The sequence below is a fragment of the Chiloscyllium plagiosum genome, chromosome 24, assembly GCF_004010195.1.
Source record: "Chiloscyllium plagiosum isolate BGI_BamShark_2017 chromosome 24, ASM401019v2, whole genome shotgun sequence".
Taxonomy (NCBI): domain Eukaryota; kingdom Metazoa; phylum Chordata; class Chondrichthyes; order Orectolobiformes; family Hemiscylliidae; genus Chiloscyllium; species Chiloscyllium plagiosum.
The window spans coordinates 17,274,836-17,302,552 of NC_057733.1; the positions used below are offsets into that span (position 1 = coordinate 17,274,836).

The 27,717-nt window shown below is 37.9% G+C and overlaps 1 protein-coding gene across 1 annotated transcript in view; it reads left to right on the top strand.

The window, feature by feature from the left end:
* Nucleotides 1–27,717, top strand: part of tbcd (tubulin folding cofactor D) — a 277,831-nt gene that overhangs the window by 62,091 nt on the left and 188,023 nt on the right. Inside the window, exons 8-13 of the mRNA XM_043714487.1 lie at nucleotides 1,786–1,831; nucleotides 4,869–5,001; nucleotides 7,078–7,232; nucleotides 8,844–8,904; nucleotides 13,780–13,854; nucleotides 19,099–19,193. Of these exons, the coding sequence (XP_043570422.1) occupies nucleotides 1,786–1,831; nucleotides 4,869–5,001; nucleotides 7,078–7,232; nucleotides 8,844–8,904; nucleotides 13,780–13,854; nucleotides 19,099–19,193 (565 nt within the window). The remainder of the gene's footprint in view (nucleotides 1–1,785; nucleotides 1,832–4,868; nucleotides 5,002–7,077; nucleotides 7,233–8,843; nucleotides 8,905–13,779; nucleotides 13,855–19,098; nucleotides 19,194–27,717) is intronic.

The following is a 27,717-nucleotide window of genomic DNA, read 5'->3' on the forward strand; positions in this document are numbered from 1 at the left end:
ACTTAAGCGCTGTTTCTAAAGTGTGATTTTTCTATAATGTGAGGTTACACAGGAGCACAACCATCGCATTATGAAAGAACGAGTGTATTTGTGACACCTTGTGCCAATAGCAAACAACTAGTGCTACATGGATGCAAAATAATCCTCCATTGATTTGGACTGTGTACCTTAATGTTGGAAGAATTTTTGTTTTACAATTCTTATGTATTCAGTTTGGCAAATGAGCACTTTTTCTTCCAAGGTTGGATTGAAAGTTTTTCGGTAAAATTTAGCTTGTTTGGCATAGTTTACAGTTAGCTTGATTTGTGGTAGCACGCTTTTCTGTGAAATGAAATGCTGCCAGTGCTATCTCCATTTCATTATTCATCATTGGGCTCTGTGTTACTGCTGACAAATGCTCAGAACTGCATCACCATTCCTCTGTCAATTGCTCCACTATCTCTGATTTGCCACACTACTTCGCCAGCATCCAGAATTGGATGAGCAGAAATGTCCTCCGTTAAATAATGGGAAGATGGAAGCCATTGTTTCTGGTCTCCAAGCCAAACACTGTCCCTTATCAACTGATTCTGATCTGCTATACTTTATATAGGTTATCACTGGTGTAAATTAATACTGATCAAAAAAATTCAAGTTTCACAGTTGCCCGGAGAGGAATCTTCCATATTTTAGGATTAGATTGAATAATGTCCTTGAATTTTCACAGCTTTTTCAGTGGTATGTGCTATTATTGATGTTCAATTAGGGCTTTGGTGTCTGTTGCTGCAGTGTAGGTGTTGCCATTGTGCCTTTTAGCTTTCTGAATTCATATATTCAAGATAGAACATTTCTTTACTTATTGCAAATGTTTTCTTGCTTTTCCAATAATCTTGCTGCTATTTCTGCTTCCTTCATGTATACTTCCAAAGCTGTTCCCTCCAAGTTCTGACTTGATGAATGTTATCTCTTGAATTTTTAATGTATTTTAAGAGACCTAAAATCGATAAACATGAAATTTGCATGTACATCTAACATTGTCCATTAGAAAAATTTGAATGTGAGTGAGGAATGTCTACAATGCAACAGCATACATTGTAGCTTTCAATTCCGAACATTTCATATTTCGATCACTGTTTCCATTTCACTCTTTGTGCAATTTATTTTCCTAAATTGCTGATGGAATATTTCTCTTGTCATATTCTATTACCTGAATTAATTATTTTCAACAGATCAATCCTTGTTTGATTTCAAATTCCTGATCAAAATAAGTGAATATGTATTGATAACCGTGTACATGTACAGTGCACAAAATTAATGCCTTATTTCATTTGGAACACTTGATCAAATGATACTGGGTGAAACAATATTATGAAGATGCCAAAGTTTGAAGGGTGAAGGCATGATAGATGCGTGCAAAACTGCTTTATTTTCTAGGAATTGAAGTTAAATTGTTGATGACATTTGTTACTATTTTCCTTCAATTTGTACTTAAAATAACAACAACAAAGTTTGTACATCCTCCCAGTTGTCTTTTGATGATTTTTAAGAAAGGAATTTTTAGTTTTGAATGAATTCCTCGCAACTGTTGCTGAACATAGGTACTGAATTCCTCAAAAGACCAAGTTGAAGAGCGTGCTTGTCAGGATTGAAATTGATACACAAAGCCCATTGTAACTATTAAATAAAACAGCTCCCTTCTCTCCTCCAAGTTGCTCAAAACTGTCAATTGGTTTGTTTTTAATTAGCAGAACAAATTGACAAATTAGCTGTGCTCTTTTATTTAAATTTTTTTTTGTTTCCTCACAGGCACAACTATTTAAACATGGAAAAAGAGATGACTTTTTACCCTTTGGTATGATGTTATACTTTATGCAACATATTTTATTTAAATGAAATTGTGATTTAACCTGTAAAAGAGGGTGGTACTTCATTGGAAGGTTAATGCAGTGCAATGCAATGTACCGTTCTAGTTCTGTACTATAATTTGTAATGCCAAGTTGAAGTACATGTGGGGCACGTATGTGTTCTGGACTTTAAAATGGTGAACTTGTTTTTCAACTTTGGTCATTGAATCAGTTTTCTGTTTCTTGGTTCAGTTGTTCCAAAATACATTCCTCCAGCAGAAGTGATGCTTGGAAATAAAAAGGAAACTCGTAACACTTTTTGCTTTATAATTTAAATCTCAAGTTTTGCTATGTTGGAGGCATATTCAAATAGTGAACAAAATTGTGTGACCACCAAGTGTTTTAGCAAGAAAATGATATAAGGTTAAACAATGTGTGCATATAGAAAATAAATAATACATTCGGCATAATTCATGCCATTTGGGAGTTTTTAAGTATCAATTCTTGGGTGGTACTTAAATTCGGTTTAGGTTTTGTATGATAATGCCACTTGTGACTCCCTATTTAGAGACAACAACCTGAGAAATGTATCACTGTGTCAGTTTGTTTTATCAATAAATTCAAAATTTAATTAGGAGAAACAAATTTAGTTTGCATTTAGAAAGCCCCATTCACATGTTCCAAACTGCTTTACATGGGGAATAGGAAAACATTAATAAAATAAGAGTGTGACATGAGCCAAGTTGTGTGTGTTGGGGGCAGTGACTAATTTAGAAGTACAGGTTTCTTCACCTAGATGTTGGACATGTGTTTTCTCCCTTTGGGGCAATCTGGAACTAGTGGGCACCGTTTCAGAATATAGGGTCTCCCATTTAAGGTGGAGATGTGAACGAATTTTTCCTTTGAGCGTTGCCAGTATTTAGAATTTATTCTTGAGAGAGGCTGGATCATTGAATATTTTCAAGGCTATATTAGTCAGAGTTTTGTTCAACTTGGAAGTGAAAAACAGACAGGGAAGTGAAAAACAGACAGAAAAGTGAAGATAAGATGACAACTGCAGTCTTATCGACTGATAGAGCTTAAGGGACTGAAAGGCCAACTCCTACTCCTATTTCTTATATTTTTATGTTCTAAGTGTGAAGAGACTCATGGAGTCAAAGTAGATACTTCCCTCTTGACGTCTGTGCTGTCAAAAGTGGAGAATATTCAGAAAATGACTTGTAGAAATCCAGAATTGAAGGACCGAAAAGTGGTTTGGGATAGATGCAAGTAAGGACATATTTAAAGAGTGCTTTTGGAGAAAGGCAGTAGAAAATAATGAGACATAAATTTAAAACTGACCAATGGAAAGCCATAGGGGCTTACCCTGACAGCTCTAATAGCTTGGAAGTGATTGGGAACCATGCTAATTTGAAGAGGAGAAGGAGGAATAAAATGAAGAACTGCTAAAAGCCTATTTGCTGGTACTTCTGGCTGATGAGTCTAAGGACTACTTGGAACCTTTAAAAATTGCCATCAGAATTTGTGAACAATTTCTGAAATAGGCATGGACAAAAACGTTTATTTCAGAAGCATCTTCCAGGCCTAGATAAAGCTGGCTATCTCAGCTGTTCTGAGGCAACACGGAAGATTTCTGAACTTTCAGCCCTAAATCACAAACTATTCCTTCATTAGTTGTAAACCAAGGAGGTTTTATCTCCATTCTTTTTCCTAGTCCCATGGTAATGATTCACTGGATTAGTTTTCGGTCTAAGGCAACTTGGTTTGGTCGTCACCTACACTTTGGTTTCAGATCGAAAGACAAACTGTCCTCTTGATATGACCAGTACATACCATGGTTTTGATGAAGAACTGATTCCAATGACAGAAGGGAACTGGAGGTAATTCAACTCAATTAGCATGAATCAAGTTGTTGCCTCCACAAGATAATTTATCTTCTACACGAAAGCTCTTGATAAAACTCAAAAGATGTCTAGTATTCTCTCCTGATGACATTTTGATTGCTTGTGAAGTTGCATCATTTGAACCCACTGAGCCAGTGACCATTGATAGAGCACTCCTTCCTTAGCCAGTGAGGATCAACAAATTGTGACCTCCAGGCCTCTCAGTATGGTCATGAGAGCAATCTTTTTGCCGGTGGCTTAATTCCATGTGCTTCTTCCAGCGGTGCCGGGGACACTGAGATATTTCATCTTGTGTGGACATCAGCTTAGCTTGGTCGTTAGTAACATGTTAGAGCCCAAAACGCTTTTGCAATTATATAGAATAACAAAACTAGATGTTAACAATATAATAAAACAAGAACGCCGTGCTGGAAATCTGAAACATAAACAGCGATTGCTGGAGAAACTCAGCAGTGTGGCAGCTTGTGTGGAGAGAAAGGAGATGGAAATGTGTTGCTGGAAAAGCGCAGCAGGTCAGGCAGCATCTAGGGAACAGGAGAATCGACGTTTCGGGCATTAGCCCTTCTTCAGGAATGATGATTCCTGAAGAAGGGCTAATGCCCGAAACGTCGATTCTCCTGTTCCCTAGATGCTGCCTGACCTGCTGCGCTTTTCCAGCAACACATTTCCATCTCTGATCTCCAGCATCTGCAGACCTCACTTTCTCCTGTGTGGAGAGAAAGAAGAGTTGAGGTTTTGAGGATGGTGACCCTTCTTCTAGACGTTAACAACATACTGCCACTCCAATCCCTCTTTTGAAACACACAAGTTTTATTTCCTAAAAATAAATTAAGTATAAATTCATCCTAAAATGTATGATATGAAAATTGTTAACTTTTTAAAGTACTATTCTCTGACAATGGCTCGCAAAAAAATCATGGCAAGTTTCATAATGGAGTTCTACAAAATTGAAGAATAGGTTCAGCTTCTTCCTGGGTGTTGCTCAAACGAAAGAGACACAAGAATTCCAATATTAAATGTGACTAGGAGACAAATCAGGATTAATATTTGAATTAGTTTTCCCATTTATTTCTAGTTCAACCAACTTTGCACATTGTAAACAGCATTTTGAATAATTCTTTGAAATTGGTTTGTTCTCTAGCTCCAACAGTTTTGAAGTGCCTCGATGAACGTAACATTCCTGAGTGTAACCACACTATTCTTCGCAAACTGGGCATAAAACTCATTCAAAGGTTGGGCCTTACATTTCTGAAACCGAAGATTGCTAAATGGAGGTAAGTGTGACGACAGACTAAGGTTCTTCAATCAACAGTTTTGCACTTGAGGTACAGAGGAAGTTGAAAAATCAGTTTGTTGTGGAATAAAATGGTTAGCTAGAAATTAGTTTCGGTCAAAGTTCCTCACTCATGTTTTTCATTTTGATCTATCCAGCAGGAGTAGCACAGTTTCACTGTTAATTGTGCCCCACTGTTCCAACAAATCATCTCAATACATACGAAATCCTAATTAGACCACCAAAATGGTCAGTTTGCCTGACTGACTGCTATTCAGGAAAAAAAAAATCATGTCCGGTTTCATCACTAACAGAAATAACTTTTTATTTATTGTAACGTAGGAAAGGATTACTAATTTACTATCATTATACATAAACCATAAAACTCCAAAGAGACAGACAGACAGGCACACAGATACAGGCACACAAAGTTTAGATCACATAGAACATAGAACAATACAGCGCAGTACAGGCCCTTTGGCCCTCGATGTTGCGCCGATCCAAGCCCACCTATCAGTCAAGTTGTCTGTCTCAAATCCATTTGATCGTTAGCACAAATAACGTACCGTTGTCTGTAAAGCAATGGTCACTCTTCACCTTGATAGTTTATCTGAAAGATCTAAGTTTTGTTGGATTCTTTTGTTTCAATTTCTTGGCCTTTCTTTAGCTTACACATGCAGGAAGAGACAGATGTTTTCAGCCCACCTACTCTGGAGATCTATGGCAAGCTGCACCTCAACCAATCCTAGGGATGTTGTCAGCTAGACCTAAGTCCAAGACTGTTGGTGCACTCTGTTTGAAAGTGTCCCCCTCACTGTTTCAAAAAAGCAATATTAACTGGTACAGCTAAGCAGATGCACCATTGGATTTTTTTCAAATATAAAAACTTTTTGTAATTTCAGCTGTACCAGTCCAATTCCATTCCAGTTTACTGTCCAAAAGGAGGAAAAACTGTGATCCCTTCCAAAAGATGCAGATGAAGCAACACATTTATATTGTCTGCCCAAATTTTGATTACAACAGATAAGTTCCTAATCAAATGTGGAAATAGTTTTGGCCTTTTGAATTTCACCTTGCATGGTAGGTATACCTAACCAAGGAGTGAAGTTTGAAGTGAGACAGAAGAAAGATGGATACTATTTTTCTTGGGTTTGGGAGTGTAAACATGTTTTTTGAGTGCATTGATCATTTTAGTTTTTTTTTGTTTGGTTTTTAACATGTTCTTTTTAAATTATTGTCTGAGTTAGGAACAAATTGATTCCTTTCCTTGTGACCCATTGGGAGAACAGAGTTTGAATTTAAAAAAGCATTTGATATTGACTCTGTATATAGAGGTTACATATAGTACAGAAACCAGTCAGCCAGGTTCCTTTCATGACAAATAAAAGACTCGTTTATTGCGAAGAAAATTTGCAAGCAAAACTGTGAAGTTTATTAACAAAAGATTTAAACTGGGTGAATATATCCAGCTGCCCTTCATGAAAACTAACACACGCATAAAAGTTGCATGACCACAGGGAAAAAAAATGTAATTCTCCAGATTGATATCTTACAAGTGCCTTGGCCAGTAACAGTTCAAATCAGAAAAAACAAATTTGCAGAATGTCCCAAATGTTGGGGTAGATGAAGTTACTTTACACACACATTGTCTTCCTGGATTATTTAAGGTTAGTCAGATTTCCTGTCTGAAGGTAGTGGTGTAGACTCGTACTCTCCTTTAGGAGCCCTCCACTTATGTTGAGGCCTTCTAGTTGGCTCTTCAATTGTCAAACATTGATAAAAAGGGTTTCAGAGAAAGGCAGAGATGGCAAAAGGTGTTGTATTTGAGGCACGTCATCTGAGATATTATTGTATTCAAATCCAATTCTTTTTTGGCACACAACTGTGATGTGACTCACTTTGAATGAGATTTCGCTTCTCCAATCAAGGAGGTTTTTCTGTTGCTGCTGTAACCAGAAGCTTTTGAAAGTATTCTTTCCAAAAAGGTCGAGATACATATATTATTTGTACAGTCAGTGATATTGGAAATTAATAATTTAGATAACATTATCATAACAGTGCATTTTTAAATATTTAGATATCAGCGTGGGAGCAGATCTTTGGCACTGAACTTACAAATGGCTGGTCAAGCTGCGAGCAGCATTTCATCTATACAGAAAATGGAATCAAGAACAGATAATAATGATGATGATGAAGAATATGACATCCCTGGAGAGATAGAGAATATAGTAGGTATGTTTGCAAAGAGTAAAACATATCATGTGCAAAATGCTTATGGACTACCATAATCTATCATTTTAGACAGCAGTTTGACATTTTTTTAATAAATGAACAATATTTTGAATAAACAAATTGTAATAGCACATTTTTCTGTATTAATTTTAGTCAACCAATTTCTGAAATTGTTTACTTTTAATTCTTTTCATGAGATATGGGAGCCACTGGCATTTGTTGTCCACCTTCAGTTGCCCTTGAACTGAGCGGCTTGCTGTTGCACTCAGAGTGGTTCAGAATTAATCACGTTGTGGTTCTGGAGCCACATGTAGGTCAGTGCAGGTCAGGATGGCAGATATCCTTCCCTAAAGGACAGTGATGAAGCAGTTGAGTTTGTTCAATAATTGATGATAATTTCATAATTGTCATTACTGAAATTAGCTTTTCTAATTTTAGATTTCAAATTCTACCAACGTTGCAGTGTAATTAAAAGAGTAAGAATTAGCACATGGCAGTAGGTTTTATTTCTAGGATCCATTCACTGTTATTTTCCTCGCTGAGTAACTGAACCATACAGACTGAGTGTGCTGGGTTAGCTGCTTTTCACAGGTATAGATATAGGGACATGGCAAATGTGTTTGTTTTAAAGATCTTTTGGTAAGTAAAGGCAAATTAGGTAGTGTTCCCATCCTCTATTGCTAAACACATTTAGTTATGTATTTTACTTCTTTTGAACACATGATATAATCATTCATAAACTGCGTATGTGAAATAGAAATCATGTGTTATTGATAAGATCAGTCACATTGCAGAGAAATGCTCCTTGTTTGAAAAATAATTTTGGATGTATTCTTGGAAAAAAAATACCTCACCTTATTAGGTATTCCCTTTATTTATTGTATGGACTTCTGAATTGTTTGTTCAGACTGTTGGAGTTGATGTATACCTATTTTATTATTTGCTTCCCTTCCTTGTTACTTGAAAATGTTGATAGCAGGTAGCAAATGACTTTTCATGCTCTTTCCGATGTTAGTTTGGATTGTTAAAGTTGTGAAATTAATTGTAGTAAACTGGTCAAAACTGTGGCTGTAGAATACTGATAGGGCGCACAATTGTCTTTTGATTTTTTTCTCTTATGTGGGATGCTGAGGCCATTTGCTGCACCCCTACTGCCAGATTAAGTGTCAGTAAGGATTAGGATTAAACCTGATACATTCTGAGCTGATATTCTAAATTCAGTTTCATGCTTAGTATGCAGAACCATTAGATGATCTGGAGTTCTCTCTTGTGTAGTTTGAATGTCCAGTGTATTTATATTCGTAAAGGGCGTAGTGTGTCATTTACTAAACAAAAGCGGTTGATACTCAATACTTGTGTGTTGGGCACAAAAGAGAGAAATTCACCTGCATCACCTTTGTAATCTGCCAAAGTATTGCCTTTGAAACGAGTATTGGTAAACTATAAACCTGTAACATAGAAAGAAAGGATGTTTTACATGAATGTTATGTCTATTACATTATGAACAATGAGGGAGTAAATGATATATTTGAAAGATGCTTTTTAATTTGTGAACATTAATGGAGAAATATATTCTCACCTGTTGATCATTTTTTTGTGACCCTTTTCTAGAGCAACTGCTATTTGGGTTGAAGGACAAAGATACTATTGTCAGGTGGTCTGCAGCAAAAGGGTAAGTAGGTTACCTTAGATTACCTGGTAATTCCTATTTTGCACTTAATTTTTAATTTTATGGTCATTGTCTCCACTGAAAATGAATGACATTGAAAGGCTAACTGATTTGTGATAACAGACACGTATCAAGCTAGGAAAACATATTAGAGGATTCAAATGCAGATAAATAAGGTTTTTCCTTGGAATGTGGAAAAATCTATGCAAGGGATATGAGACATTCTTTTATGTAGCAAATTATTATGATCTGAAGACACCATCTGAAAGTGTGGTGCAAGTACATTCAGCAATAACTTTAAAAGGGAATTATATATGAACTTGAGGAAAAATGCAAATTTATGCGAAAAGAGCAGGTAGATGGACCTAATTATATAGCCTGTTTGAAGAACCAGCAGCTGAATATAGACTGAATCTATCTTCTGTTATCTTGTAAGATTCTGACAAACTATTTTTGAGAAGATTTGCAGCTCAGTTTGAGGTTCACGGTGTAAGTTTGCTTGCGAAGCTGGTAGATCTGTTCTCAGATGTTTTGTCACCATGCGAGGTAACATCATCAGTGAGCCTCCGATGAAGGGCTGGTGTTCTGTCCCGCTTTCTATTTACGTGTCTTGGTCTGATAAGGTGGGCGATATCATTTCCGGTTCTTTTTCTCAGAGGTTGGTAAATGGGGTCCAGATTGGTGTGTTTATTGATGGAGTTTGCGTTTGAATGCCAGGCCTCTAGGAATGTCCATGTGTGTCTCTGTTTAGCCTGTCCAAAGACGGATGTGTTGTTGAAGTAGTGTCTTCCCTCATCTGTGTGTAAGGATATAAGTGATAGCTCGTCTTGTCTTTTGGTGGCTGGTTGGTGTTGGTGTATCCTGGTGGCTAGTTTCCTGCCTGTCTGTTCGATATAAGTGTTTATTGCAGTCGTTGCAGAGTATTTTGTAAATGACATTTGTTTTGCTGGTTGTTGGTACAGGCTCCTTTAGTTCATCAGTAGTTGTTTCAATGTGTTGGTAGGTTTATGGGCTACAGTGATGCCAATGGGTCAGAGTAGTTTGGTAGTCATCTCCAAATGTTTTTGATAATTGGTGGTGTGGCTAGAGTCTTTGGATGTATTGTGTCATCTTGTTTGGATTTGTTGTTTAAGAATCAGTGGATAGTGTTCATCGGGTACCCATTGTTTTTTAATATACTGTACAGGTATTTTTCTTCTGCTGCTTGTAGTTCCTGGATGCTGCCGTGTATAGTGGCCCATTTAAATAATATCCTGATTCAGTCCGTTTGTGGGTGTTTGGGTGATTGCTCCTGTAGCTAAATATCTGGTCTATGTGTGTTGCTTTCCTGTAGACGCTGGTCTGCAATTCTTCGTTGACTGTCCGTTGGTTTTCTCTTCCTCTTTGGTGAAATTTATGCCAGCAAGGATGTTGTTATTGATATTGTAGGTTTCCTCTAATATGTTCCGTTTTGTGATGACAAAGGTGTCATCCACATGGCAGACCCAAAGCTTGGGTTGGATCGTGGGGAGGGCTGTTCGTTTGAGTACTTTAGGTAGTTCAGTTTTTGTCCAATGTGTGCAGGTGGGTTTCCTAACGCAGTTATGTAGATAGGCCAACAAGAGGCAAGGCCACATTGAATTTGCCACTGGGTAATGAACCAGATCAGGTGTAAGATTTGGAGGTTGGTCTGCACTTTGGTGATAGTGATCACAATTTTATTATGTTTACTTTAGCGCTGGACAGGGATAGTTTATACCACAGGGTAAGAGTTATGAGATAGGATTTATTATCATTTAGAAAGCAATAATTTGATTAGGGATAGTCAGCACGGTTTTGTGAAGGGTAGGTTGTGCCTCACAAACCTAATTGAGTTATTTGAGAAGATGACTAAACAAATGGATGAGGGTGAAGCGGTTGATGTGGTATATATGGATTTCAGTAAGGCATTTGATAAGGTTCCCCATAGTAGGCTATTGCAGAAAATACAGAGGTATAGCATTGAGGGTGATTTAGTGGTTTGGATCAGAAATTAGCTAAGTGAAAGAGGACAGAGGGTGGTGGTTGATGGGAAATGTTCATCCCAGAGATCAGTTACTAGTGGGGTACCGCAAGGATCTGTTTTGGGGCCACTGCTGTTGTCATTTTTATAAATGACCTGGATGCGGGCGTAGAAGGATGGGTTAGTAAATTTGCGGATGACACTAAGGTCGGTAGTGTTTTGGACAATGCTGAAGGATGTTGCAGGTTACAGAGGGATGTAGATAAACTGCAGAGTTGGGCTGAGAGGTGGCAAATGGAGTATAATGCAGAAAAGTGTGAGGTGATTCACTTTGGAAGGAGCAACAGGAATAAAGAGTATTTGGCTAATAGTAAGATTCTTGGTAGTGTAGATGAGCAGAAAGAGATCTGTGTCCCGTAGATCCCTGAAAATTGCCACCCAGGTTAATAGGGTTGTTAAGAAGGCATATGGTGTGTTAGCTTTTATTGGTAAAGGAATTTTGGAGCCATGACATCATGTTGCAGCTGTACAAAACTCTGGCACGGCTGCACTTGGAGTATTACGTATAGTTCTGGGTGCCTCATTATAGGAAGAATGTGGAAGCATTGGAAAGGGTGCAGAGGAGATTCACTAGGATGTTGCCTGGTATGGAGGGAAGGTCTAATGAGGAAAGGCTGAGGGACTTGAGGCTGGTTTCATTAGAGAGAAGAAGGTTGAGACATACAAGATGATCAGAGGATTAGATAGGTGGACAGTGAGAGCCTTTTTCCTTGGGTGGTGATGGCTAGCATTGAGGGGTGATAGACATAGGACAGATGTCAGAGGTAGTTTCTTTACTTAGAGTGTAGTAAGGGCGTGGAATACCCTGCCTGCAACAGCAGTAGACTCGTCAGCTTTAAGGGCATTTAAATGGTCATTGGTTAAACATATGGATGATAATGGAATAGTGTAGGTTAGATTGGCTTCAGATTGATTCATGGATCGACTCAACATAGAGGGCTGAATGGCCTGTACTGCACTATAATGTTCTCTGTTCTATGCTTGCACAATGCAAGGTTTGTGAAGGTTTGTAGCTCAGGTTGAGGTTTAGGGTTTTGGTTTGCTTGCTGAGCTGTAGGTTTGATATCCAGACGTTTCATTACCCGGCTAGGTAACATCATCAGTGGCGACCTCCAAGTGAAGTGAAGCTGTTGTCTCCTGCTTTCTATTTATATGTTTGTCCTGGATGGGGTTCCTGGGGTTTGTGGTGATGTCATTTTCTGTTCGTTTTCTGAGGGGTTGATAGATGGCATCTAGATTTGTGTGTTTGTTTATGGCGTTGTGGTTGGAGTGCCAGGCCTCTAGGAATTCTCTGGCATGTCTTTGCTTAGCCTTTCCCAGGATAGATGTGTTGTCCCAGTCGAAATGGTGTTATTTTTTCATCCGTGTGTAGGGCTACGAAGGAGAGAGGGTCGTGTCTTTTTGTGGCTAGCTGGTGTTCGTGTATCCTGGTGGCTAACTTTCTTCCTGTTTGTCCTACATAGTGTTTGTGGCAGTCCTTGCATGGATTTTGGAGGTGACGTTGGTTTTGTCCATGGGTTGTACTGGGTTTTTTAAGTTTGTTAGTTTTTGTTTGAGAGTGTTGGTAGGTTTGTGTGCTACTAGGATTCCGAGTCTTAATAGTCTGGCTGTCATTTCTGAAACTTCTTTGATGTATGGCAAGGCGGTTCGGGTTTCTGGCTGTGTTTGGTCTGCGTGTCGTGGTTTGTTCTTCAGGAATCTGCGCACACAGCAGCACAGACGAACTTCGTAAAACAGAGGAGAACCACCTATACAACGTATTCAAGAAGAACAGATACTTAAAAAGTACAGTCCGAAGAGCTTCCCATCCAGACATTTTCTCCCCAACCCATCCTATCCCCATAACCCCCCCTCCCTCCCCCGTTTACCATCGCGAATTCACTTAGCCTGCACATCTTGAGACAGTCTTGGGTAATTTACCCTGGCCGATCCATATAACCTTTGCATTTTTGGACTGTGGGAGGAAACCAAAACACTTAGCAAAATCCTATTCAGAAATGGGGAGAACCTGCAAACTCTGCACAGACAGTGTCCTTCAGTTCTGAATTCCCATGAAGAGAAATATCCTGTGTCTATCTGTGAAGCATCTCAGAATCTTCTACCTTATATAAGATCACCTCTCATGCTTTTAAACTCCGATGAATTTGGACCCAGCCTGGTTAACCTTTCTTCATAGTATGTTCCAGGAATCAGCTTAGTGATCGTCCCTGAACTCTTCCACTGCAAGTATATTCCTCCATCAGTAAAGAGGCCAAAAATGTGCACAGTACTTCAGGTGAAGTCTCATCAGTGCTGTATCAAGACTTCACTATATTTATACACCATCCTCCTTGCAAAAAGGTTCATAATTCCTGCTGTCTTTGGACTGTGGGAGGAAACCGGAGCACCCGGAGGAAACCCATGCAGACATGGGGAGAACGTGCAAACTCCACACAGTCAGTCGCCTGAGGCGGGAACTGAATCCAGGTCTCTGGCGCTGTGAGGCTAACCACCGTGCCGCCCCAGAGATCACAGAGTTGAGTCCTCGAGGGAGCTTTCTTCTGACTCAGACAAGCATGCAGCTACTAAGCCAACTGATATTTGAGGATGGTAACTGAATTCTGGTAGAATGGCACTTTTTAGGTAGATCTGTTGACCAAGTTGAATGCTGACCTCGTGCTCACTTTCGTTCATTTACGTCTATAACGTCAGTTGCCAGATAATATTTTTTAATGATTCATTTCGCCATTCAAAATGATATTGTACTCTGTTTTTCTAATTAGAATTTGCTTAGTTGAATGGAGTCATCTGAATGATAAAAATTAAAATTGAATTTTATATTATTGTACCCTATTTAGGATCGGAAGAGTGACTGGAAGACTTCCAAAAGAGCTTGCAGATGATGTTGTTGGATCTGTACTTGAATATTTCAGGTAATGATTTATTATTTTAGTTACATTTTCCATTACTTTTGTCTCATCCAAGATGCAGTAAACAGAGTAACAGTTATGCCTCACAAATTTAATGCTATGTTCTACTGGGAAAACTAACAAGGGTACTGGATTGGAGTGAACTGGAGTGATACTGGACAATTTACGTGGACTAACGAACCTCTTGAATGGATCATTAATTCTTAATTTGAACTCCTGAATACTAGAGAAAGTATTTTTGCTTTCGGGAGAAAAAAAAATGTATAAATTCTTAAGACACTGGTATTCTCTCGGGTGACACAGTGGCTCAGTGGTTAACACTGCTGCCTCACAGTGCCATGGACCTGGGTTTGATTCCAGCCTCGGGTGCCTGTCTATGTGGAGTTTGCACGTTCTCCCTGTGTCTGCGTGGGTTTCCTCCGGGTGCTCCGGTTTCCAACGCAATCCCAAGATGTGCCGGTTAGGTGAATTGGCCATGCTAAATTGCCTATAGTGTTCAAGGATGTGCAGGTTATGTGCATTAGTCAGGGTAAGTGTGGAGTAATAGGGTAGGGGAATGGGTTTATGTGGGTTAATCTTTGGAGGGTCAGTGTGGACTTGCTGAGCTGAAAAGCCTGTTTCCATATTGCATGGATTCTATGATAATATTCTATGCAGGATTGACAAAATTGTATGGAGATGGCAAAACATTGATGTTGATTGGTCTTACATTTTCTTTAATTTTTAACATACAATTTTAAGCAGTTAACTCACCACCTGACTCCCCAAAGCCTGTCCATCATCTACAAGACATGTCAGGGAGTGTGATGGGATACTCCCCGCTTGGCTGGATTGGTGCAGCTTCAATAACACTCAAGAAGCTTAACACCATCTCGGACGAAGCAGCTCAACTGATTGGCACCATATCCACTCTTCAACCACCAACACTCAGTAGCAGCAGTGTGTGCTATTTACACGATGCACTGTAGAAATTTGCCAAAGATCCTCAGACAGTGCCTTCCCAACTCACAACCACTTCCTTTTCGAAGGACAAGGGCAGCAGACAAATGGGAACACCACCACCTGCAATTTCCCCTCTATGCCACTCTCAATCCTGACTTGGAAATATATCACTGATCCTCCACTGTTGCTGGGTCAAAATCTTGGAATTCCCTCCCAACAGCAGTGTGGGTCAACCCACAGCAGGTGGACTAGAGTGAATCAAGAAGTCTCACCACCCTTTCTCATGGGCTAGGAGGGATGGTCAATAAATACTGGCCAGTCAGTTATGCTCAATCTCAGAAACAAACCCACAAAAGTACCATTTTACCTTCCTGGATTGTACATTCTGAACTAGAGGTCATCAGCTTGTATACGAAATGTCACTTAAAAGTTGAGGCCAAATTCATCTCCTCCCTGCATGAATTGCTTTTTTTTCACCTTGGAATACTGCTTGGCAGCTCAACCTGGGACAAGCTGACATGGGAATGAATTATGAATTTTGTTAATGGTCATAGAGTTATGCAGCACGGAAACAGATCCTTCAGTCCAACTCATCCGTGTTGACCAGATATCCTAAACTGATCCATTCCCATGTGCCAGCATTTGGCCCATGTCCCTCTAAACCCTTCCCATTTATGTACCCATCCAGTTACCATTTAAATATTGACATTGTACCTGCCTCCACCATCTCCTCTGGCAGCTTGTCCCATACACACCACCCTCTTGGTGGAAAGAGTTACCCCCTAGGTTTGGACCCCCTTATCATGAGGAAAAGACCTGTCCATATCTCTCTTGATTTTATAAACCTCTATAAGATCACCCTTCAGCCTCCGACGCTGCAGGGAAGAAAATCCCAGTGTATTCGGTCTCTCCCTAGAACTGAAATCCTTCAATCTTGGCAACATCTGCTAAATATTTTCTGAATCCTTTCTTTCCTGTAGCACAGAGACCAGAATTGAACACAGTATTCTAAAAGTGGCGTCACCAATGTCCTTTACAACCACAGAATGACTTCCCAACTCCTATACTCAGTGCATTGACCAATGAAAGAAAGTGTGCCAAACACTGCCTTCACCACTGGTCTCCCTGCGACTGCACTTTTAAGGAACTATGCCCCTTACCCTGTTCGGCAACATTCTCCAGGGCCCTACCATTAACTGTATTAAGTTCTGCCTTAGTTTCCTGTACCAAAATGCAACACACTTCATATTTATCTGAATTAAACTCCATCTGCCACTGTCATGTCAATTGTTATAACAATGTAAAACTTTCCAACTGGTATTAATATTTTGAATATGCATTTGAGTATATTTCTTATTTATTTTCTCAAACAGATATTTCCTCACACCTTCGATATTCTTGAAGAAGCACATGCTATTTCTTATAATTTGCTGTGGATTTATTAGCGTGACAAGCAGTAATCGGTTTCCCCAGAACCAGTCATCTTGGTCCTTAGCCACCTTTCATCACACCCAAAATTAAACAAAAGATTAAATATCTGGAGGCGTCAATAACATTTGTACATGTAACCTGCCTAACTAGAAATGAATACCTAAAATGAAAAGAAAAATGGGTTGGGCAGATTTTTTTAGTGCTTTGCAGTCTACTGAGAAACAAGGGGTAACAAAAATGTTGATAATAATGCTGTCTTTCAGGTTTGGAAATAGGCATGGGTGAAAGGGAAGATTTATATCTAATTGCCGATTGGGCATCTGTTAATGAACGGCCTTAATCAAGTGAACTAATTTTTTCAAAGAACGTTTTTTGCATTGCTTTGTTTTTATTTTGTGCAGGAAAGGATTTAGTTTGCTTACTTGTAGTTCATCAACCATTTTGTGTTCCATTTGTTCTTGTGTATTGAAGCAAAATGCTTATTTAGATGAAAACTTGAAATTGATGTTGAACTTAAGATTGATTCATCTGTGTGTTTTTGGATTTTGTACTTTTATTTTCTTTTGTCATCAATAAGATTATTGGATGATATTTTGGGCTTGAAACTTCAAACGTTTCTGGACTATCAGCCTCCTCTGGATGGGTAAACAATTCTCACCCTTCTAATTCAGTGAAGTTTTGTGGGTAGAAACTGCTTACTTGATGCTGTTTTACCTTTTTCTTTGAAATTAATATGTCTTTGACTTGACTCCCCACATAATTCTTGTTGTAACTTTTTTCAAGTGTTGACATTGACTTTCCAAAATCAAGAGATGCACAGGGGAGGAAACAGCTCAAAGCAATCCCAATCAATTGGGAAAAGTGCTGGGGAAAAAAATTAGACCTCACATTTGAAAGTCCCCAGGTCCAGGTGATCTGGTCTTAAATAATGTGTCTATATAGATAGCAAAATACATTGTTTGTGATCTTCCAAAGTTCCTTAGATTCTTGGAAAATAGCTGATAACTTTTATCAAGAAAAAAGGGAAATAGAACAGAAAATTTTAGGCTGGTTAGCCTAACATCTGTCATAAGGAAATTATTAGAATTCATCGAAAAGGAACCAATAGTAGGACATTGTTTAAAAAAGAATCATGTGACCAGACACAGTCAGTGCAACATTGTGAAAGGGAATTCCCATTTAGTCAATTGCTTTGCATGTTTTGAGGAAATAATGAGCAAGGTAGATAAATGGGAATGTGCAGATGTTCATAGTTCATGGATTTCCAAAAGGTATTTGATAAAGTTATACTCAAATTGAGAGCACATTTTTTGGGACAACATTTTAGCATGGGTAAACAATTAATTAGTGAACACTCAGTAGAGTAAGGATAAATCAGTATTTGGGGTTGCAAAACTCTAACTAATGGAATGCAAAGTTATCTGTGCTGGGGCTTCAATTATTTGCAATCTGTGTCAGTGATTTGGATAAAGTGACGTACAGTGGTTAGGTTTGCTGATGACAAGAAGGGAAGGAAAGAAAGCTGTCAAGAGGAGGTATAAAGTTTGCACAGGGATCTAGACAAATTAAGCAATTGAGCGAAAATTTTGCAGATGATGTATAATTTGCGAAAACATGAGTTCTGACCAGAAGAATGGAAAAGCAGTCTACTGTGTAAATGTTGAGAAAGAATTTACATGCCCTGGTAAATGAAACACAAAATGTTGACATGTAGGTACAGCAGCTGAAAATGTGTTGCTGGAAAAGCGCAGCAGGTCAGGCAGCATCCAAGGAACAGGAGAATCGACGTTTCGGGCATAAGCCCTTCTTCAGGAATGAATCATTCCTGAAGAAGGGCTTATGCCCGAAACGTCGATTCTCCTGTTCCTTGGATGCTGCCTGACCTGTGCTTTTCCAGCAATACATTTTCAGCTCTGATCTCCAGCATCTGCAGTCCTCACTTTCTCCATGTAGGTACAGCAAGTGATCAGGATGGCAAATCGAATATTGGTGTTTATTCCTCACGAAATGGAATTTCAAAGTCTGGGGCATTATTGCATCCATACAGGGTGTTGATTAGACCTTAGCTGGAGTATTATGTACAATTTTAGTCTCCTTATTTGGAAAAAAAAGATATTTGCTTTAGAAGCAATTGACAAAGGTTTGTTTATTTCATTTGAGAGTTGAAAGGCTTATGAAGAAAGTTTGAACAGGTTGGACCTGTACCTTTGGAAATTTAAAGAATGATAGGTGGTCTTATTGAGACATAAGGGCTTGAGGAGATTGGTTCAGATTGATACCCAGAGGAATGTTCCCATGAATAAACTTGCTTAAGCTAGAATTTGATTGCTCTGTGGTCAAAAAGGGAAGTTGTATGTTGCAGAAGGCACGCAGGAAAGTGGAGTTGAGACCACAATCAAATCAGCCATCATTTGCCTTCCCTAATTGTTATACTGTATGATTAAATTCCATCCCATGCAAAGTTATGTTAAAAAAGCAATATCCATCATTTTTGTTGATATTTTTCAAGAAGATTTTAATTTTCTCATACATAAGGCTTTGTTGTAATGCATGCCAGTTTTGTTACTGAGCTGTAAATGCATGCTGTTTACTGTAAATCAAGATGGTGACACATTTCCTGCTGCTTTGTTGATGTGGGCTTACTATTGAGTGTCAGTATTGAAATTGTCCTTTTTGATTATGACTCCAGAAAACATTTTTTCATTTATATTGATTGACCTTAATGTGTGTTTTCTTTTAGTTGATCTGCTTAACTGAGTTTGGCTTTTTAATTTTCTATATGTCACATTCAGGTATATCTTCCCAATTAAACAAACTGCAATAGTTAGGTAGTTGGAAACTAAATTGTATTTATATCCCACGTCTATATTGCAGTTTTCAGGAAACAGACACAGCCTGGCATGGTGGATGTCTTGCCCTTGCGGAACTGGGCAGAAGAGGATTGTTACTTCCTTCTCGTCTCCCAGATGGTACGTAATAAACGTTCCCTTTTTTTAAAGAAAATGCCTTGTCTACCTTTACTAAAAATTGAAGGAAGCGTTAAATGATAGCATTTACACAGCAATTTCACATTGTGTCAGTAAGAAAGATGTAATACCAGGTGGTTTAAAAAGGTATCGGAAGAACTGTTCCTTTTACTAGTTCTTATTTAAAAGGCTGTGTTTGCTGAAACCCTGGAGTATGTGCAGTAGCAGTAAAATTTCTTATCTAAATTGGAAAAAGAAATGTTAGAAAACTAACCAACACTTAAATATGGAAAACAAAATAAATGAAAAAAATATGTCGCTGAATAGAAAAACTGCTAAACAAGTAGATTTTTATTTGAATTTTTTTAAAGAATTGACTTTATATCATGCATGTACATATGCATACAGTCTGGAAAAAAAAACAGACTGTTAGTGTCAGAAGACACTTTGTATTTAAAAAAAAATCTTAAATAGATCATTTATATTTCAAAAAAACAGTTAAATTGGTTCTGGTATATAACCCATATATTTTTTGCACCTATTGACCATGTTCCACTTCTCCTCTTTGATTTCCTTCCATGCTTCACCTGTCCTTTTAGTGATAATTCAATTTTCCTGAATCCAGTCCAAAGCAACTCTGAACTTTTGAGTTTTTCCTTTTGTTCTTTTTCCCCTTCCAGCCGGGTAAAATTTAAACCAAGAACTGTCTTGCATGATGAGTGTTTTTTCCTCGAGATTGTCCCTTTTTTGGAAGCGAGGGGAAGCTTCCAGCCTCATTTCAAATCCTCACGATTTTGGTACTTTTAATTTGAGCACAAGTTTTCACCCTGGTTTCTGCTCTCTGAATCATTTCCAGCCTCTAGTTGTGCCCTCAGCTGTTAATGTCCGTAGATTTTCAGGAATGTCTTTGAAATCCTTCCCCTTTCAAAACCCATCTCACTGGCAATGAGAATCATCTAGACCTTGCATTCAGGTAGGAATAATTAGATCCTGACTTGCTTATCTTGGTAATGAATGGACTGTTTACAGCATCAACCGACGTTCTCAACATCCTTCTGGCATTTTTAGAGACTTTTGTAGTTTAACCACAATGTAACGTAAATGCTGCGACCATTGTCTCTAGGTGTGAATGTTTCCCAGTTTCTTACAAGCAAAAGAATCTTGTCCTTTCTTTTACCTGTGGCAGTCACATCTTCCAAGCCAGTTGTTCTGCAGACTTCAAAATAGCTTACATGACTCTCTTTATTTTACTCTAATTTACAAGCACAGACTCAAAAGGTAGCAATCTTACAAATCTCATAATTACAAATATTGCTATTATATATTCTACCAAAGCATGCAGTGTGCATGCAGGAAGAGTGGACATTTGATTTTCTGACGAAGTTCATCTTGGCCATTTTGAACCTATTAATGAGCAAGATGGGGATCTGCTTGCTCTTGACTTCTAGTTCTTTCTTCTTTCTTTAACATGACTCAGATTGAGAAACTCATATGCACAGATCTGTTGAATTCTCTTAATGAGACTGATAGGAACCATAGGTCTCACTTTTATAACAGGAATGTTGTCAAGTGTTTAATGGGGATAGAACTTTTTTATTTTATCAGGAATTTCAGTAAGCAAAAGGCTTTGAAATTGTGTTGGTTATATTTCTATATTTAGATCTGTGTTTAGAACTTGAACATGTAGATTTTACATTGCTTTGTCTGCTTTAGTCAGTCCTGCTGTGTGAACAGGTATTACACTGTCTCATAGGCATCACTGGAAAAACTCCATAATAAATTTATGAGGCTATGATTTTAAAAAAATTTTGAAGCAGAAAAATAAACGTTTAATCAGTCAGAGACAAACACACTTTCTTACTGGATCCTCAAAATCACGTAATGAAAGTCACATAATAAATAATCTTAGATAAAAGATTTGTTTTTATTCACAGGCAGTTCTGCTATAACGCATGTTTCGTCAATGTGAATTCACTGCAATGTGATTGACAAATTGGGGATGCTGTTTCTAAAGTGCAAATTTTTAAAACGTACATTGGCTGTAACGTGATTTCATCGCCAGCATTTTAAAGCGCTGTTTTGAAAGCGCAATTTTTCAATAACACTGGGTTGCACAAAAACACAACCATTATGTTATCACAGAACTTACTGTATTGGCATAATTCTCTTTGAGTGAAATCAAACTCAAAGTTTTGGGAATGGAAATGTCATTGTGCTGTTTGAAGGACCTGCCAATTTCGTCCAATCAACTAATCCTTTTGAAATATTATTTATAATCGTAGCTTGCAAATGTGTTTCTGCATTTGATTTTGAAAATATATTTTAAGATTTTGGTGTTGAAATATACGATCAACTTATATAAACATTTATGCCCTTTTAGACATGAGCTGATGATTAATACTGTTCATAACTTCCTGCTTCTATCATAATGCAGAGTATAAGCACTTGATTGCAGCTGTTTTGATTAATTCTTTATAATGTCTTTCTCATTATCCTAGTTTTTTTCCTTCACTGTATGCTTTTAATACTTTGGGAATGGAGGTAATCTTCAGTCTGTCAAGCCTAATTAATGAGATCACGTTGACCTGTATCCATTGACCAGCATCTTTGTCAAAAATCTGTTGATCTCCGATTTGAAATAAATAACTGAACTTGCATCTGCTCCTTTTGGGAAAGAGCTCTCTATTTCTGCCACTCTTAAGTATTTTCTAATTTCTATTCTGAATAGTGTGACTATTATTATAAGGTTACAACCCCTTCTCCTAGAGTCCTATTCCAGTGGAAGAATGTTCTGTTTCGCTGCTTGTTGTGATTCAAAAGATGATTCGTATCTCCCTATACTTGCTATATTCTGGGGAATTAAAGTCAATTTTACATATTTGTTATTCATAGTTTAACTCTTGCAGCACTGGTGATTCTACACTGTGCTTCTTCCCAGGCTAATATATTTTCTAATGTACCAGGTAAAGAGCTGAGCTGGGTACCCCAAATGCAGCCTAACCATAATTTGCATAGTGAAATTCAATTTATTTTCTATATATCCATTTGGGGAATATATGTGGTATATCCAATTCCAGAGAAGACACTGTTCTCTGTAAAATGAAACACTGATAAGGCACTCCATTCCAGAGTTCCTTGTGCAAAGTTATTTGCAAGGTTAATTAGCTACTTCTGGGTTACAGATAATTGGACAAAGAGACAGATTGACACCATTTTAGGAGTGCAGCACTTAGCAGTACTGCTAGCAAGTTAACTGAAGTGAGCAGTTGGATGACTGTGCTCATACAACAAACTCAGGAAGAAGTTCTAGGAATTAGTAAGTAGCTAAAAGTTGGAACCAGGATTCTGAAGAAGACTTGGGGAGCTTAGAAGGTGGAAAGTTCACTGGCTCTGTGTTGGGGGGATGCATGAAGGGCTTGTAAAAAGACACTGGACATTAATACTTCAGAGCAACTGAGAGAGTAGTAAATGAAAGCTTGTAAGCAGTACTTTGCATTCAACTGAGTTAGAATAATGCTCAGGAAATATCCAGGGGCAGATCTGGCTTTGTGAAAAGCTGGAATCATATATTTGAGTTTTGGAATCCAGGTTTGAATCTGGGTGAGCACAGATCTAGGAAAAGAGTGTATTTGACCAGGTCAGAAGCAGCCATCGAGGCCATATATGATACAATGACAATTAAGAGCATGTTTCAAGGCCACACTATCAATAATAAAGAATTTAATCCCTTGCAAAGTTTAATGAAATTTAATTGCCATTGTAGTATCAACAGCGAGGATGGGGGTGGGTTGATCTTTACTAAGACAACTATGGAATTGGTCTTGATGACATTTACTATTTGATGCGCACTGTGGGATGTATGATCATGGTCTATTCGTAGTTATCACATGTTAATTCTGAATATTAGAAACAAATTGTTCATATATTGTAAATTTTAATACTGTTCTAGTATTGTATATTAAAGTATTATTTGTTATTTTGTTAAGTCATCTAGAAGTTATCTTTTGTCTAAAACGTATTGGTCCCTGGAATCCTGAAAACTAGTCCCTAATCAGATTGTAAGGTCATTTGATGATCTCATCCAGGATCATAATGTGAAATTGTGGTCTGGTCTGAGGTTATAACAATAGTTTTCACAAAACTTCCTTCCCTTTAGTTTTAGCTTTGTAGATGTGAAGGCTAACATTCAAAAAAATCCCATAGTAGGTGAGTGATGTGTACAAGTGTCCTTCAATCTTTTTTGGACCTATGTTGTTGTTTTCCACATTCTCAAAATGATTTCAGTCCAAAATGAATCACCTCACACTTAGCTACATTGAAATAGTCTGTTCAGCCTGACAATATCTCATTAATTCCTGATGAAGGGCTTTTGCCCGAACGTCGATTTCGCTGCTCGTTAGATGCTGCCTGAACTGCTGTGCTCTTCCAGCACCACTAATCCAGAATCTGGTTTCCAGCATCTGCAGTCATTGTTTTTACCCCTAATATCTCATTAATACTGATGCTTCACTATGCCTCTTCTAGTCTTGAAATAAGTATGGTCAGAACTGTAGGTGGACTGCATCTTTTCTATCACTTCTATAGATATTTTTCATCCCTGTGTTCAAAGACATTTCTGCCCTCCTCCAGAATTGGTGGGACTTGAACCTGTGTCTCCCGATCCAGAGGTACAGGCTCTACCGTTGCATCACAAGTACCTTCTGTTGTTCTTATATATTTTCATAATATGCTGAACAAACTCAACATAATCGTGGTTTTATATTTTCAGTCTCAATACAAACCAGAATCTTCCTTGAGGTTTTGTCTAATTATGTCACCATCTGTCTACTGTAATGAAGGCAGGTTACTGAGCACCAAGAACTGTCTGTCTGTAGAATTCAACCCAAATGCAAAATTCACGGATTAAGAAATGGAAACTTAATTTGAAATTCAATAATAAGGAACTTTAAAGCAATGTTTTAGTTCTAAGTCAAATTTTCATCTCTGTTTTCTTACTTTGTCATTCTACTACAATGACTTTTTGAATGATTTATCTATTCTGTTTAAATAATATAAGTCGTTGAGAATTTTGTCTCGGTACAGTTAATACATTTTGTTTTAGGAAAGTTATTCATTTTTGGTATTAGTAAGTACAGACTCAAGGTTTAGAGATGTTCTTCTTATGTACAATAAAAGGTTATGAGAGTTGAAAAATCGGCTATTAGTTTTCTTGACAAATTATCTTTAATCTGGTTACAAAAAACATAAACCATTTATGTTATCATAGAATTAGTAGCACATCACATTTCCATCACCAACAGTTTCCCGAAAATATAAATTAATGTCCATATTTTTTCTGTATTGTAAAAACCCTCATGACATGCTTTCCCTCGTGCTTCAAGTGAAACTGATAAAAATAGAATTAAAAGTATAGTATTTTAATCACCATCATAGTTTGTGAAGTAGTTTATAAAATACAAAGTAATACTGTACATATGCATTTTAGTACCTGTCCTTTCATCTGGGTCAGAGTTGAGAGTGTGGTGCTGGAAAAGCACAGCAGCTCAGGCAGCGTTCTTCAGATCTGCTGTGCTTTTCTAGCACCACACTCTTGACTCTGATCTCCAGATCTGCAGTCCTCACTTTTTCCTTTCATCTGGGTCAGCTAAGTATATTTAAACAAGCCTTAACAAGTCAGTTTGGATTTGAAAGGATTATTTTAATTGTCTACTAAGAACATGAATGCCAGACTTGAAGTTCTTTAATTTGTATAACAAAATTTGCAGATACAGGAAGGTACGTTTTCTTTTCTATTAGTATTGGTGCTACTATTTCAAAGGCAGTCCATGGAGTCAGAAATTTCCACTTAATTCCAATGGTGTTGTATTCACCATTACTGAAACTAGTATTGATTTCAGATTTTACCTAATTAATTGAATTTAAATTCCCTAGCTGCTGTGTTGGAATTTTAATTCATGTCTGTGGCTGATTAATCGTGGTTTTTAGATTACTGGTCCAGTAACAAACCACTGGGTTACTGGACCCTTATGTTTTGTAGCAAAACAAACTATCCCAGTACGATTCTGTATACAGAGAAGAAAATGTTAGCTTTAATAATGATCACTCTGTAATGTTAAAAATACTTAGCCCTCTGGGCTTAAGATTGAAGCACTTGTTGTTTGGCATCCTTTATTAACTGGACTACTGTGAACTTCAACCATGCTATAACTTGTTACTTTGATTAACTTAATTTCACTGCTTTTATTAAAGTCTGCTTTCTGGTTCAAATAAGTAATCTGAATGTCCTTTTAAGTGCTTGCGGCTCATTGACCATAAACTGTGCTGTAGAGTTAATTAATTTTTATTAGAAAATTTAGGTACTTAATTGCCCATTTCACCTGAGGTAGTTGTGTGAAGCAATGTAAAACCAATCATTGTTAGAGTTGGATTTAGATCACCAACTGCACTTTGTTTTGCAGCTTGGAATAAAAATATTAGTTTTTCATTGCAGGATTATGTTGCTGCATTTAATTTGAGCTGCTGTCCCAAAGAAGCTTAGTCTTCTTGACATCAGCAAACTGTATTGCACACAATAATGCCAGCTGAAAATGCAATGGATCCTGCAATACTTCAAACAGAAACTGTTGGTGTTGCACTATAATCTGCCACTTTTAACCAACACCCAGTATAGTGAGTATAATAACATTTATAAGTAGACAAAAATCAATGAGGAGTTTAAACACACCCTCATCCTAGGGTGTGTTATGCTTCTTGGTGACTAATCTAGGCTTTGAAATCTTGTTGGAAACAATGGTCGTCAACCTCACATGGTTTAATAATTTGCTTAGTCTAATTATTACTGGTTTCAATTGGAATTGTACCATCTTATGCAACTCTAGTTCTCTTTCTCAAATTGAATATTCTACCACAAACATTATTCTTTACAAGTGTTGTGTCTCGTTGTGTTTTAACTGATTCTTCATTTGACCTTTTTAGACTTATTGGTTTATGTTCATTGTCTAATTTGTCAAATTCAGTGTGTTCATTTTTATAGCTGGGGTCCTCCAAATTAGCAAATTGCCCAGTTGGCAAAAGGGACCATTCCTCATTATATTTACCATTGTTAGATCCAGCTAGCTGGCAAAGAGCCACAGCAGCCGACTGCTTCTGCTCATCGTTACAACTTTGCGTACCTTTCAAAACTTTTTGAGGTTGCAGGTTGCTGACAATGTTTTTGTTCCATTGACCTGTTTTTTTGCAATGTTTGGCAATATCAAGGTCTTCCAGTGGCTTAATCTTCAAGTCAGAATGAAGAGATTTATTGCTATTTAAGCATTTTGCATGTATTCTCAATTCTTTAGAAGTTCTGTCCACTTGTGGTGGAATAGAATCTTCAGCTGTTTGCCAGCCATGATTATGTTTAGCTTTAACGGAGAGATTTAAAGGTACTTCCTGTACATTTATAGAAATCTGAAACTCTTTATCTTGTGGATAATCATTGTCAACTGAAGAACATTCGTTTGAGTCTTGAAGAAGATTATTAGTTTTAGTTCCAACGAGCTTGTCTTGCTCTGTTTTTTCTTTGTCCTTCTTGGAAAGGTTTAAAGGGATCATGCTGCTGAAGCTTGTGTTTGAGGGTAATGGCGGATTACCTTGGCCATAATCCAGAATGGTGGCATTAGAAAATGTTAGATTAGATGTTGATTCCTCATTGACATCTAGAGTTCTGTAAGTAGAGTAGTAAAATACAATTTACAAATTGAAATTTATGACTTTTATATATTTTAAAAAAAGACATATTCATGCAGCACCTTCCACAATCTCAGGATGACCAATTGGTACACCATCCATCACCTCCAACAGTCAGTCCCTCCATCTCTAATGAATTTGTGTACATGGTAAAGGTAAAGTCACCATTAATCCGGAGAACCAAGGACTGATCTCATTAGAGAGAGATGATTGGTGGGAAGTTTAACCTGAGGATCACCACACCTCAGGCAAGGGTAGGGTTGAGAAGGTTGGACCTTCATGGTAACCTCAGCCAGTATGGGAATTGAACCCATGATGTTAGGCAACACTGCATCGCAAACCAGCTATCCAGCCAATAGAGCTAACCAATTCCCCACCTACAAGCTGTAGCAACTCAGCCAGATTCCTTCAAAAATAGCTTCTAAAGTGGTGACCGCTACTATCTAGAAAGACAAGATCAGCAGATACATGGGATTACCACACCTGCAAATTCCCCTTCACATCAGATGCCCTGATTTGGAACTGTATCACTCTTTCACTGATGGGGTCAAAATCCTGAAACTCCCTCACAACATTGTGGATGTGCCTACACATTGTAGGCAACCCAATGCTGCTTAAGTCAATCAAAGCACAGACAAGTCCCACAAAAAGGTGATACATTACAAGAGCTTTTGTCTTTGGTGGTGTTGCTTCAGGGAAAATGTTATTGAGGGCAATGGGAAAGCATCTGTTTTTTTTTTGGATAACATCATTGAATCTTTTACATCTACTTGCATAGACAGACACGCTCTTGGTTTAA